This window comes from Corvus kubaryi, unplaced genomic scaffold (genome assembly GCF_017639235.1).
Source record: "Corvus kubaryi isolate FWS band 111438036 unplaced genomic scaffold, C.kubaryi_AGA036_p1.0 137, whole genome shotgun sequence".
In the NCBI taxonomy this organism is placed as follows: domain Eukaryota; kingdom Metazoa; phylum Chordata; class Aves; order Passeriformes; family Corvidae; genus Corvus; species Corvus kubaryi.
The window spans coordinates 28556725-28571709 of record NW_024580671.1 but is presented as its reverse complement, the minus strand read 5'-3'; the positions used below and the strand labels follow the sequence as shown (position 1 = coordinate 28571709).

Here is a 14985-nt window from a genome sequence, read left to right as displayed (position 1 = left end):
TCGGGACCGCACGGTGGGCACGCCCCCACCGGGGCACTTCCCCGCCCCGCACGCTTTGGGGTCGCGACGGCTCCGGTGCCGCTTTCCCCGGAGAGCCCTGGCGCGTCCCCTCGCTCGGGCCGTCGGGCTCCCCGCGCCCGGGGCGGGCACGCGCGGCTCCCGCTCGCGGTGACGTCACGCCCCGCTCCCGCCTCGCCGCCCCAGTCGGAGGGCGCATCCCGCGGGTGCGGAGCGGCGCGGGCCGGGGCTCCGCGTTCACCGCGCTCCGCGCCACGGGCGGCAGCGGCATCGCGAAGGGGAGGCCAATTGGCGCCGCCTCTTCCCTCTCTTCCTCCCGCCTTCCCGCCCGCGCCGCTCTGTCCCATGTTCGGGCTGGAGAAGCCGGCGGGGCAGCAGAAGCCGGGCAGAAGCGGTGGGCTTCCGAAGATGGCGTCCGTGGGGGATTTTAACGTGCTCAGCTCCAGCATCCCGGCCACCAGGGTGGAGCTCTCCGTGTCCTGCAGGTACGGTGGCGACTCACGGCCGCATCACCCGCTCGCCCCGCGGCGTCGGATGGGGCGGACGGGCGAGCGGGCAGGTGCCCCTCGCCCCGGGCTTGTCAGCGGAGCGGGGAGGAGAAGGGCAGCGCGGGACGCTCTCCGCATGCCCGGTGCTGTGCGAGGCGCTCTCACTCCTGCCCTCGGAGGGTGCCGAGCGCGGGTAGCTGCCAGTGCAGCCGCGGGCAGAGCTGGGCGCAGCCCGGGGCCGTCTGCCAGCTTGCTGCAGCCCGCTGGCCGCGCACCGGGCGTGTCCGCCGCAGGGTGCTGCCGGCGGACCCCGGGGCCGAAGCGCCGGCTTCCGCGGTGGCTGCGGGTCCCGCCGAGACGGGCAGCGGCTGCCGCCGCCCCGCATCCTGCCCGCGCCGCTGCCGGGAGCGGGAGTCGCATCGGTGAGCGCGCAGGGCGGGTTATCCGGCAGGTTTTTAACTTCTGGAGCTGTCCCAAGAGCCGTGGTGGGGACGGAGACCTCCCGTCCGGAGTAATCCTGTCGTGGGTTATTCAAGGCTCTCTTGCAAAACTTAGGGGAACGGGCGTGTTGTGTCGCCTCGTCATGTTTTATCGTAACGCTGCTGCCGCGAAATTGAGAGAATGCCAACCCATAACACCAAATGTGGTGTCTGTGGTTTTGTTCTTTTGACGCTTGTTTATAGGCATTTCAAAAATCCTGCTTTCTCCTGTGACGCAGAGATTTTCTCATTAGAGGTCTAAAAAATACTTCTGTTTGTGCGCTTTTCTATTCATGTCTTCGTTCACATTCCGCAACTTCCTTGAGTATTTCCTAGTAGTTGCAAAAAGGTCACGCCTTTCACCAGCAGAGTTGGCAGCTTCTAGAGGAAAATTTGAGCTATCAGTGTGTTTCCTGATGGGAAATGAGCCCGTTTCTTCTACAATCCGTTGCTTCCTTTTATAATGTAGCTCCCCAGAGCTGTTGCTATTACCAGTCCTACTACCAGGACAGAACGGCAGTGCTCTAAACTTAAATTGTCAGACCACTCCCTCTCTTTCCTTAGTAAATAAAATATGATTTGATGTTTTATCAAGTGTTGGTTTCAAAAGAAGGCTGAAGCAGTGAGGAATAGAGTAAGATTAAATTTGTAATACTGAAATAGTCACCAGGCTGACATACAAACACCCCGTTGTACTTGCTGGCTGTCTCTGCAAAGTTCACAAGCACCGACTGTTGTCCGAGGAAGGGTGTGCTGTAATGTGTAAAAGCAGTCCAGGACCCTTAGTATTACTTTTAAGTTCTTCAAATAGCCTGTCACAGTTACAGATGTCAGAACATTTATGCTGAATTTGACCTAATTCACGGAGTATGGGAGTTCCTTTAATTCCAGGTATCATTTGTATATACCTGCAGTGTTTTACAGTGGTTTAAGAATCTTTCAATAGTTACAAAGAAATGCAGGTATAGAATGTAGTCAGTCGATTCTGACCTTACTTGTAACTAATTTCAGTATATTTCAGTATATAGTTTACAGCGGCAGTTTCTCTGTAGGTGTCATTAAAAGCCATGTCAGTTTCGTTGAAACTCTTTCGTTTGTCTTGATGTGAAGTGCAGAAGGATGGGAATTTCAATGGAGATTCCTTTCTTCTGTATGTGCTGGATGACAATTCTTGATTACAAAATTATGCTTCAAAGCGGAGTATAAAATGAGTGACACGAGGGCAGAGATTAATGAGTAACACGTTTGTGATTCATGTGTAAGCTCACTTATTGGCTAAAGCTTGTGAAATGTGGTGTTAAATGAAATTGTGAAAGACTCCAAGAGCAAACTGCAAAATACAGAGAATGCTAAAAATTCTTTAATAATTAGCAGTTGTGTATTCTTTAACACCTGGAGAGAAATGCTTTTAACAGCAGTTTGGGTCACAACATTTGTTTTCCTTGATACCTGAAGAGTTGTAGGACCAATTTGATCACTAATTTGTGTCAACAATTGTTAGTTGATAACTATTATTTATTCCTGGACTTTTTTCTTAGGTTTTTCTTTTTGCTTGGCTTTGGGGTTTTTTGTTATTGTGGTGGTGTTTTGGGGGGTTTGTTTGGGGGGTTTTTTTGTGGTTTTTTTGCTTGTTTTTCTTACAGGAGATGAGGGCAGTTCTTCCAATTGGTACAGGAGGTGTAACTTGGTGGTCAGTGAAGCAGTGCAAGCTGTTTGCACCACAAAGTAAATTTGTGACTCTAGGCAATATTCTGTCATCTGTTCTGTCTTTCTGTCTGTCTTATTCAATAAGGATACAGTTTCTATTCATTTAGCTTTCAATTCTGTGTGGTTTTTCTGTCAGCATTTCCCAATTTGCCCGCATGCTCATATGGCAAGTATTAATGACTTATTCAGGTTCAGCACTATGCAGATGGCATTGCACTACTTGATATTCTCCGAGCCACCCTGGTTTAGCTCCAGGGTCACATCAGGTAGTCTTTAGTAGAAGTGCATCTCATGAGATGAGAAATTCTGTGAAAATTGTAAAATCCAGGAATGTTTTGGTTATCATGCTCTTTCTGGGATTTCTTTATGGCTAAAAGCTTTTTCTATCATTCCCATGGCTTTTGAATGCCAACATTAGTAGTTCTACAAATGCTAGACAAGCAAGAAATTAATTCTAGTTATTACTACTCAGTGCCTATCGAATAAAAACTTCACAATTCTCTTCTGACTCTATAAGATGTAGTTTATCAGAAAGCACTAGTCTTTGATCAAAAGCCAGATCTAATATGGCAGAAGAATTTACATGTATTATCCCAGAGGATCCTTTGGTGTTGGTAATTGTCCACTGTTGTCTGGATCAATTGTTCTAGTAGCTATCTCCCTCTGCACCCTGTCTCTCCCTTCGTCACATGTCCTGAAGGGCATTCATGGTCTGATGAAAATGTTACCGTCACCTGCCATGCAATCTTTAGTTGTTGCTGCCTGGCATAATTTTGCACAGTTGTCATGTGGTGAAGGACCAAGACCTTGTCCCTGCAGTCTGTGTGAAAGAGTGGAAATAGGCTGCACTCTTATCTTTTTCTTCACTACTGTTTTCCAGCCCAAAGGTTCCTCTTCATCTAAAGGGGTGTTGGCACTGCATGCTGGTTATAAGCCTGTGTGTAGACATGACTCTTCTCTTACCAGCTGTGTGGGTAGGCTTGTGGTCCTACACGCACAGGTAAGCTTCAGGCCATGTATGTGTCATCCTGTTTTCCCTCCATTGATACTCTCCGCTGATTCTAATCTAGTTAAGTTTTGGAAAAATTTCATACTCTGTTCCCATCTTCCCTACTGTTAGTGCAGTTGCTGTGTGTTGACTGAACTAATTTATCTAATGCTGAGAATTGCAAGTTTGTGCTCTGTGTGAACATAAAAAGTTCAGTGTAGTTTAATGGGTTCAAGTTTTTAATTATTTGGTATGATCTGTATAATGATGATTTCTGTTCATCATGGTTACTGTGTGAACTGACCTAGGTTTTTTCCTGGAGTACCTGATAATTCTGCAGCCATTCTGCAATCTTACGTTAAAAAAAAAGTCGAGTTTGTTACACCTTATGTTAGTGTTTATTTATGGACTTACCAATCAGAATTATCTTCTTGAGAATGTTTTTTTAATATCTGTGGGAAAGTGAAGCTGTAGTTCCATCATTTTATGACTTCTAGTAGTGTATCAAAGATGACATGGTTATTGGAAAGACAGTAGAATTGTTGTAAAATATTGACACAGTACAGGGTCACTTTGCTAATTCAGAACGTTTGTTATGCTAATACTGCTCTGAAAGGCTCTATGTTCAATCAGGCAGTGTGTCTTTATAGGTCGAGGTTTATGTAGGATAGGCTCTACACTGCCTGTGTTCCCACAACAGGCATAATGTGCGTAAAAGCACCATAAACGCCTTGTCACAGTTAATTCAACAGAAATACAACTGGTTGCCCATGCGTGCTTTGCATCAGTTCTGTGCCACTTCACAGTTTGTACAGAGATCTAACAATAAATGAGCTGAATGGAATTAAGCAACCCCTATTCTCAGTAATTAAGATAATTTAATTTCAAGTTTCTTGCACAGAGGAACAAAACATACTACTTCAGAATTTTTTCTTTTGTTTGGCATTCTGAAAGTCTTAACCAGCCACTTCCTAGTGTTTGCAATACCTAAAAGTATCCTTAATTATATCTTTGATTGTCCTAGGCATTGATTTCTGGCAAGATCACATCTCTCCAGCCATCATACCTACCTTCTGGGGTTTTTTAAAATATTAATAATTTTTTAGAAATCCCTGTCACAGAAAGAGACAATGATAAAAGATATATTCCTAACAAATTATTTGAGCTTGTAACTCTGTATAGTACAAAATACAGAAAATGAAATTAATTTTGATTGTAAATCTGGTTTTTATTTTCCTGCTTTCTTTGTGTATGTGTTTCCAGGTTGGATTAAGGGTCCGTGGAATGGTTATATGTGACTGGCAACAGAAGGTTGATCTTACATGTTTTTTTTCTTTGAGATGAAACTACCTAGACAACCAGCTGGCTTCGGATGAGAAAAAACATAAATGGGTGACAGTGTCCGACAAAACAGTCATGGAGACGCATTCCTGATAGAGTGCATGGTTTAGTTTTCACCTGTGTGTGTGTCAATTGTTTGAAATTTAAACATGCAGCCCTGTGACTTCTAGAATTTAAGGCAGATTGCATGGGTGAGTGTCTTCAGGAGAAATGAGCGTTAATGTCTTTGAAATGAGCTCTACCAACGTCAAGGTGCACAGGCTTGTTACAGAACCCAGACGGTTTGACTCCTGAACTTTGGGGTAATAGACAAATGGGTCAGCACAAAGTCTATTGCAGAACCAACATACCCTGAATTTCTAAACTCCAGAGGAGAATGACATGTTCAAGGGGGGAATAGGTGGTAGGCTGTTCGGGAAGGCTATACGTTCTGAGTACCTCAGCCACTGGGGGAAGGAAGAGGGTATCATGCGGCCGGGAGTTTAGACTAAAGGAGGCTGTGCCCTGTGAAACCTCCAGAGAAACCCCACGCGCATATGGCCCAGTGGACTCCCTCTCTTTATTCGAATAAAGCTGTGGGACTGCTCTGCCTCTTCTGTGGACACTGGCTTTTCGTAGCATGATTTTCTGCACACTAGGGACAGGCTGTTACAACCCATCCCTGAGATGGGGTAACTAAAAGTTCTTACTAGATCCCTTGGGGTGGATCAAAGTGAAATGACACTGAATGATCAGTGTGAATACACATGGCAGGTTTGTTTCAGAACAGTTTGATTACAATGGAAAGGAGGTGTGTATCTACTTTGGTTATTATCTATAAAGGTATACAAATATCACTTAAGAAAATATACAGGGAAAAGAAAGAAAGGGTAAAAGTACATAAAGGAGAGGAAGGATATCACTACCTGTGGATCCAGCACCGAGACTCGATCGTAGCAATTTCTACGTCCCTTGATCGAAGTGGTGGTCACGGTCTTTATCCGTCGAGGGTGGAGAAGTCCCCGAATAAAAGATTCAGTGTGTTAATATATGTTCAGGTGGGAAGGTCCAGGTACCTCCCCTGGGAGTGGAGTTTTACACTGATGAAATACTGTGGATCCTCCACAGTCTGGGGGTGCTTGGGGGATCTCTGATGATTTGTGGCCCTTTCTAAGACAGGACCACTGTTTCTCACGACTGCACGGTTGAGCCAGTTGTGACTTATCAGAAGGAATGAATACCTTCAGGCTTATGTATGAATGTCCCGGTACCTCCCCCAGGGGGTGGTTTTACACCTGAGCCTTATCAGGAGAGGACATTGGCATGATAAAAAGCATTACCCCACCTTGCAGGATCTGCTTCTTACTGGCCTTTTCCCTTATCTGGCTCAACAAAGAAGGTTGTTGATAAGCAAAGCTTGGTTTCTTGTGGTCATCCTCTGGTGGTGGGTGTGCACCTCCTCTGCACTGTGGCTGTTCTTATGAAGATCAGTGGTTTCACCACACATCCAAAAATTCTTCTCCTCCCCTTTGTTTAGGGGATGCAAATCTGGCCTCAAGAAAGCACCTGCTGCTTTTGCAAATCTGATTGTTTGAGTCATTAACCTTTAACATTTCACAAAGGCTTCAGATTTCATGCAACCTTGCAAGTCTCAGGACTTGTCAAGTTTTGTCTGAACTTGTCTTTGCTTACATGAAGCTTTGTTTGGGTTTACTTAGCTGCAAACCCAAACCCGGTACTGGGTGGCTGCTGCTTAGTTAGTTTCACTTTGGCTTGTCCTTGTATAATTATGTAGTATAACCATATTTCTTTTAGCAGATAGTAGTAGCAAGTAGTTATTATGTGTATAGTGAAGTATTTGTGACCCTCACAGAATGGTGTAGTGCAGTGGAGCATTGTCACCGTGTGATAGCAGAGGCTTTGCAAGTTGGGAGCACAGGATGGGAGTGTGGCAGCAGAGGGTGAAAAGAGGGTGCTCAGGATGTCCCCTTACTGGGGATCCCAGTGCTTTAAAGAGGTCACCAGTGGTTGGTAAGGAAGTGGAGTTTGGGAGCTGGGCAAAACCAAAAGTGGTGAAAGAGCAGGTCTCAAGCAGATGCAATACAGGCTGTACACGGTGTACATAAATGTGGATATAAAATGGAGTTGCAGATGAATGAAGTCAGAGCTGTTAACTCAGCTGGGGGTCCTCAGAGTGGGGAGGAAGAAGTCATCAACATCATACTCCTTCTCAGACCACCTCTTCCACCCCTGCCACCTCTGTAAACTTCACGGTTCTCCCCAGACAGGACATGGGACACTGACGGGTGGCTCACTGTAACACCCTCCCCCAGCTGAAGCCCACTGTCCTAGGCCTCAGAAAGGTGGCATACAGGGAAGCCTGGCAGCAGGAAAAGATCTAGGTGCTAGGAAATGTGCAATGACTTCATGTATTTTTATGAAGACTTTCTATGGCAGTATTATTTTCCTCATTTTTTTCTCTGCCCCTCTGAGCAGTGGCTCACCCACTGACAGTCCTGCAATGGCAGAGAAAGGATGGATATTACACTGTTGGTATATATTATTTGCTTTTTAAATTACTTCTTTGAGGCATACCTTTCAAAGAGTTGTTTCAGAAGAACTGTGCGAAACTGATCCGTATGTTTTATATGTTGTTATACATTAATGAAACACTCTATTAACTGTATTATACATTCCTAAAGAAATCAGATCTCAAGTAGGGCAGCATATCCATGAATTTGGATGGTCTGGGTGAAAGTAACTGGAAAGGAGTGGTGAGTTGACACTAGATTGAAGATCTCTTTTTAGGCCACCAGCAGTCCTTAGTGCCATCTCCCAGGATACATCACCAGGAGCTCAGAGCCAGAGACTGTTTACCTGTCCACCCTTAACAACATAAATGTGGATGGCTTATTCTGTTGGTTTCAAATAGTAATTGGGGTGGTACTGAAGCAGAGTTCCACCATGTTGTGATAGTACTAAATGGGCTTTTTTAAAATTTAAACTGGAATAGTCCAAGATTGTGTTCAGGTCTGTTTCATCTGTGGAAGTGTATTTTTATAACCCAGCATTTCCTGTCTGTTTCAACAGAACTCCTGTAAAACTATTGCTGTGTTAGAGTAAATAAACTTGGCAATTCCTTTGGGGTTTTTTTAACCCTCAGAAGTAGTCAGCAGTTTTAAGAGGTTTCATCCTAAAATTGTTTGCATACATTTATCCAGAGATGGCTTTCTGTGGATTGTCATAAAACTCATGGAAGCACTGCTGGTCTTACGCTTCTCATTGCTTCTCCCTTTCTTTTTTCCCTAATGGCTTCTGAATCAATATATTCTTAGCTTCACAATAAAAGTTACAGTGAGGCTGAAAATTATTTCTTTGTTTTCTGGTGAACAAGAAGAGTGAATTACTTCTCCAAAGGTTATGAAGAGGTGTTGGGAATGTTTTCTTAAGCTTGCACATCAGAGATATGTTTGCTTTCTGTCTGGTTCTTCTAGTGCCCCAAAGAATGGAGATGATTGGAACAGAAAGGAACAGGTCATCCTAATTGCCTGTTAGTCAGTGGAGCCACTGTTGTCTCACCTGTGAGCTTATTCTTAGAGAACCAGTTATTTTGACAAGAATGTAAAATTCTGAGAAATTGTCTGATCTGCACTTAGGTCCAGGGCATTTTCAATCTTGAGAGCTGGAGGCTAACAGCTGGCTTTGTTGTGCTCAGACAGAATACAGGAGAGAGTAAATAGTTGTGGAAGGGTGACTACTTAAGCTGCTACTACAGTTTGTGAAATTACTTTGCAGGTAGGTCAAGTGGGCTCTTCACTCGAGTGGACTCTCTGGATCATACATCATCTTAGGACTGATCCTTGCAAGTTCAGTGGTACCATCAAGGCTGAAGGGCAGTGACTACTCGGTTAATAGTTATGTTACATTTAGTAGTACTGTAGATACTATTCTGCACATTAAAAAATGACTGGGATGCTCCCTTCTTTATCAGGATTGTCCTTGAAAAAGTGATGTAGGCCCATTGTTAAGTGAGGGAAACAGAAATGCATTTGTTTAATGAACTAAGCACAATTCCTTTTTCCATGGATTGATACAAGTGTGACAGAAGTAGTGTATGCTTATAATGTATAATACGAATATGATACACTGAAAATGTACGTTTTCTAAAAATTAAAAGTTATTTGGCATGAGTAACTAACTTCTGTGTTTGCAAACTGCTGAATGCTTCATTTCACAACCAAAGAAGTTTTGCATGCATTTAAATGTAATCTAAAGAGGAAGAGAAACATAAAGCCATAGCACCCAGAGAAATTCTTACAAATTAATCTGAAGTAAAACCCATTTTTATCATTAAGGATTTCAGAGCTGTTGAAAGCAATATATAAGTAAGTCTTTTCCCAGTCAATGCAGATTTATTCCTTTTTTTAATTTTGAAACTAGAGAAGCAGATTTTAAACTGTTCAGTTCTGTAGTTACTGTGGTCTGTTGTTCAGGGCCGGAATTCTGTAATTTCTGATGGAGGAATTGGTTTTACTTCTGCTTAGCAGTTTGGAGTAACAAAGGGTTAAAAAAAAACTTACAGAGAAGGAAGTTCAGCGATTGATCGCTAAAATAAAGTGAAATTTGAAGGAAAGTATATGTGGATAAGGTGAGTAAATGCTACTATTTAGTGTACATCTGACAACACACATATAATGTATAATGGACGAGAGATGTAGGAAGCAGCGTAGGCTGTGATGGTTTCTGGTTAGCTGCCACTGCTAACCAGATCAGTGAATCTTGGAGCATCTGATTTATACCTCTGAGTCGTTTTCGATTAAACAGTACCAGACACTCAGCATTAGGAAGCATTTCTTTACTGAGAGGGTGGTCAAATGCTGGAACAGGCTTCCTGAAGAGGTGGCCAATGCCCTGAGCCTGTCAGTATTCAAGAGGCATTTATTTGGACAATGCCCTTAATAACATGTTTTAACTTTTGGTCAGCCCTGTAGTGGTTGGGCTCTTGGGTGGGATGATCATTGTAGGCTCCTTCCAACTGAAACATTCTATTCTAAAAAACTTCTTGAGCGCTGCACTGTTATTTTATAAAACTGTTGCTTTGGTAAGGTTTTATGGAGTTTATGAAACTGTGTGAACAAAGTGATTCTGTAAGGCATAGATAAATATATTTTAACTTTATCTTATTTAGTGATCGCTTTCTTCCTTGCCCTGGGGAAATTGCTCTCATTATACAGAAAAAAATATCCCAGCATTTCCAGTGTTATGGATCCTATTAATTTCTTTTTCCCTAGACATCTACGCTGTTGCAACTGTTTTGGAAGGTCCACTCCAGAATGGGCAGGTGCAGAATGAAGTCCTTCAAGATCTGTGCTGGTAGAATAACATTTTCTGCACAGATATTCCTAGACTTCCTTGCTGTAGATGTTTGATATGCATGTTTCTCAAGGAAAAACGTTTTGGTTTTTTTTCCCCTCCCTCATAATTGACAGAAATTCCTTTTCCTTTTGCATTCTTTATCTGAAATGCTTAATGGGCATAAAAAAAAAAAAAGATACCGTGTTCAGTTAAAATAGAAGTCTGTTTCTCTTGATACTTTGATTAGGAGAAAGAAAAATTTCAGGTATTTCTGGTTTTTGAATTTGTGAGCTTTCCTGAGACAAAGCAGTTTACTACCAAAGAGAATGCTTTTCTCAGGAAAAAGTGAAAAAAATGACACTGTATTGCTCAGTCTGTGCAGAAAGTGCTATTGAAAATTAAGAGCACGAAGACTACCTAAATTTCTAGAAGGACATCTAGTCTGCTTTATATTTTGTGTTACTATTTCTTGTGGCTGTAGATTGTCCTATGCTTATGTACCATGCAGTTTTCTTATGTTTGAAGGAGCACTTTGTTATCCCCCTGAAATGAAAACGCACAAATGAAATTGAACAGCCTATTGAGTTGTTAGGTGATTTAGTGGCCAAATCAGACTTTTTTTTTCTTTTTTTTGTTTTCCTGTTGGTACTTTTTCTTTAAAGTTCCTATTGAAATTGGCTGCATTGCTTGAACAGCTTGCTAAGTTCTTATGTTACTGTTTTGGTTGGCTATTTATGATTTGGACAATCAGGCATGCTGCAAACTTTGCTGAAGACATTGTTTATTTGTAGGAAAATGTGTGAAGGGTTGAATTGACAGTGTTGCAAGTCGTACTAGTTCAAGACAATTAGTTGATTGCATCAATGACCTAAATTACAATGTTAAACTTGGGTATCTCTACCCTTGCAGTGCTTTCAGGAATACTGTTTATGTAGAAATGTTCTTAACTCTCCGATTACCCAGAGCAGCTAATAGCTGGTGAGGAGGAACATTCTTAAAAGAAGTATTATAGATTCTTACCTTCTTTTAATGCTGTTCCCATGGTGGCTGCTTTTGCAGCTGCTGGAATAAAAGTGTCAGGATAGACTGAGCTTACAGTACCAGGCCAGTCTTTATGCTAGTATGTATATAGGAAAATAGAGGGGAACAAGATTTAAAAAGGAACACAAGAAGAGTAGAAAATATCTAAAGAACTTGAAGCACATTAACTTAGTATTAACATGACTAAAATTGCTTAATCCTAATCTGCAGGGACAAGTGCTAACATACCAATTATAAGGTCACTGTATAGTCATCATGCAGAGGAATTAGAATTGCTTGGAATTCTAATGGTGAGTATGATCCAAAATCTAATGTGCTATTTCTTTCATATAACTCTAATTATGAGGTTTTATTGCAATTCATTTTGGGATAATCCAATTCTAATTACCAGGAATTAATGGTGTATCTAGGTATGTATAATTAAAGAGGAATAGGAAGCAATTTTCGTTTTGGGTTGGCAATTCTGATATTGCAGAACTTGCTACACTGTCTTTTAAAGCAGTTTGTAGTAAGTGTTGTCAAATACTGACTTGGGTTCACTGATTTTCCTAGGTTTCTTAATACTTCCAATTGATATTTACGTGATTTTTGTTTGGGTAGGATACAGTTTCGCTGAGTATAGTTGTATGTGTAAGAATTACACTTCTGAAAGGACTAGAGAAATTCTGAAGAATTAGTGTATGCAGAATTCAGGTTCATTCACAAGCACTAATATTAAAGCTAGTGCCTGCTTTGGCTAGATTAAATAAAACAGATCTGTCCAATGTTCATTTAAAGCTATTTTTTTGTTCATATTGCTTGTTTTGAAAGGTGAACTTAGCAATACCTGAATTTGGAATACGGTATCTTTTCATTGTTGAAGTCTTAAGTGGACCACTTAGAACACCTGTATTGAACAAAATATTCATACACTTTTCAGCACTGTTCAGTAGCACGAAGATTATGTGATTTATATCTGAATGAGAGTAGTAATTGGTGACCCTTGAAGAGGCTCTATTAATTACTAAAAATAATAAGCTATAAGGGATGTAAACTGGTTATTTAATCCTTTCTTTTGCTCTGGGGTAGGATCAAAGAACTTACTAGAATTTGTAGCTCTGTGACATATTCTTGAAGGCAATGGGGATTTCACATCATGTCTGCCCACCTTTAACAGTGAAAGATGGTAAAACAATGGAATAAAGTTCAGCTTCTGTGCCTGCAGTGCAGAAGATTCAATTTATGGTTAAACCTGTTCCTACTTGCTCTGTCTATATTGAGGTCAGCTTCAATTTGTAGCAGGGTTTCTTTCCCTCATAGATACAGTCTTTATACTTCCGATTATTTCTGTTTTCACTGAACTCCAGTGGCTCCATGTCTGTATTAGATTGCAAGAAATTGGAGTGTCCAAAACATTATTGCTTGAATTGAGTGTTTGCCAGTGTTATGAAGACCAGACAATTAGTCTAAAGTGGCATTTTTTGTTTGTGTATTCCAGTATGCCTTTTTCCCAAAGGTACAAGGCTCCTGACTTGCATTCAGTTTGTGGTCAACTGTGATGTCTAGGGCTATTTTTGACATAACTGCTGTATATCCAGCTACGTGTAGCTATGCTGCATTTTTGCTGTTAATACCTTCCAAAGTTTAATAGCTCTTTGTTGTCCCTGTTCGATGCCATCCTGTTTTCAGAACATTTTTCTAGTCTGTCAAGATAATTTTAAAAATTTATTTAATTTTTTTTTTTGAATGATGAAATGTTGGTAACTATTCTGAGAATGGTTTCTGGTCAGTCCTGATTCTTCGGAATTGTTAATTTAAGTCCATTCATCTGTGTATGATTTGCAGCTGGCTGAAGTGTGGTTACGATATTGGGACTGCATTCCATAACAAAATTAGTATTTTTTCCTAGGTATTCCGTGGACAATTAGAAGAATCTTAGTTTTGATGCATGTCCTATGTGTGGATCATTTCTCTTTACCTTACTTGTCCATGACAGATTCTTAGAGATACTTCCTGATGGCTCTGAAATCTTACAGCCATTCTTTTAAATAAAGTCTAATGTTTTTGGGTTGAACTGGCGAGTTACTCTCTGGTAGACATTTGCAATTTAAAGGCATTTCTCTTCCCAATGCCTGTGTACTAGTTTGAAAACAAACTAGTGGGAGACACCAAGTCAGAATAACAATTTAATAGGGAAATAAAAAGGAGGGGGGAAGAAAAAATAAAGGCGGATAACACTGTTTCAAACCGACAGAGTCAGGATACAACCTGGCACCCTGTTAGTCAGCGTGGTGGTAGCAGTCTGGTAGAATGGTGGCTGCAGTCCTCTAAAAGTGGTGATCCTGTAGTAAAGGGGTCTGCTCTTCCTCAGAAGGTCCAGTGGTGGCTATGTAGCTCCTGTCCTCTGGAAATCCAGTGGGAAGGTTGTCTCTGGTGTTCAGAGTCTCAGATTATATCCACGATTGGTTCCTCCCTCTGGGTGGAGCATCTAACAATGGGGTAATGAGTCATGAGGCCAAGTGTTGATGAGGCTCATTAACAGAAGATAGTCCGGAGGGAGTTATCTCTGAGTCATGCGGCAGGACAATGATGGGCCATTAACAGAAAGATAGTCTGGGGGGAGGAGGCAAGGAAACACTGCCCCACCTGATATCAACAGCTCATGAGGATGGTAATAGAATACACTGCAACCCAGGACAGCCCGCTACATGTACATGTAATGTACATGTGGTTGCTTTTTGATTCGTGATATTGGAGTATATGAGCCACAGTTTGTTCAAATCCAGAATGGATAATAAAATGAAATGTAAGCTGACTCCAGTGTTAATGCTGATTAAGTCTTGTATATTAGGAGGGCAGAAGACTAAGCTGGCTCTTGATTAAAAATGTTAAAAACGTATATGCATTGGTATCTGATTTGAATCTTTCACAATTTTTTTATACCTAAGATTATTTTTATCTTTTTTTTCCTTATAGAAATCTTTTGGACAGAGATACATTTTCTAAGTCTGATCCGAGTGAGTATATAGTATTTTATTGTTTATTCTTCTTACCTATTCTAAATGTGCAAACACTGGAATAAAATTAGGTGGGTGATTTTCTTCAGTGTCAGTTATGTTTACATTGTCTTTGTGACAGTTAATTAGAATAATTAAGTTACACTTGAATAAGTTACAGTTATAATTAATGCTATGTGAACTGGAATTTTAAAGACTGTTTTTAATACTGCTTTCCTGAGCTAAATAGTCCCTTACTTAGCATGCAACCCATTCAAAGTTTCCTAAAATTAATAAATTCTGGAAAGTTGGGTTGCTGTTTCTTTTTTAGTATATGTTGTTTTAGAACTTTTTCAAAGCTATTAGGCAAAATACTAAATAAACTAGAAACATTTGTTGCTGTTAGTACATACTGTCCACTAATCTTTGAGTCAAATGCTGAAAAATAAAATTGAGTTAATTAATCTCTGGGAAGCACTATCTTTCCTGATCAAAAATGGTATGATGGTTTTGGAATTAATCTCTTCAGAATTGTAAGCCAGTGACACTCACTTTTCTCATAAGCTGTATTATGACTGGATCCCCCAAAACTCTCATGTCTGTGAATTTATGAT

At 41.3% G+C, this 14985-nt stretch overlaps 1 protein-coding gene across 3 annotated transcripts in view; it reads left to right on the top strand.

The window, feature by feature from the left end:
• The first annotated feature begins 306 nt into the window (after positions 1-306).
• The window catches only part of CPNE8 (copine 8), a 78816-nt gene continuing 64137 nt past the window's right edge, over positions 307-14985 (top strand). The window contains exons 1-2 of one of the 3 annotated variants that reach the window (XM_042018293.1): positions 307-503; positions 14352-14392. In XM_042018293.1, the coding sequence (XP_041874227.1) occupies positions 364-503; positions 14352-14392 (181 nt within the window). In that variant the 5' untranslated portion in view covers positions 307-363. Of the gene's footprint in view, positions 504-11659; positions 11687-14351; positions 14393-14985 lie in introns of those variants that run through there. The other 2 variants (XM_042018295.1, XM_042018294.1) reach the window with 2 other exon arrangements.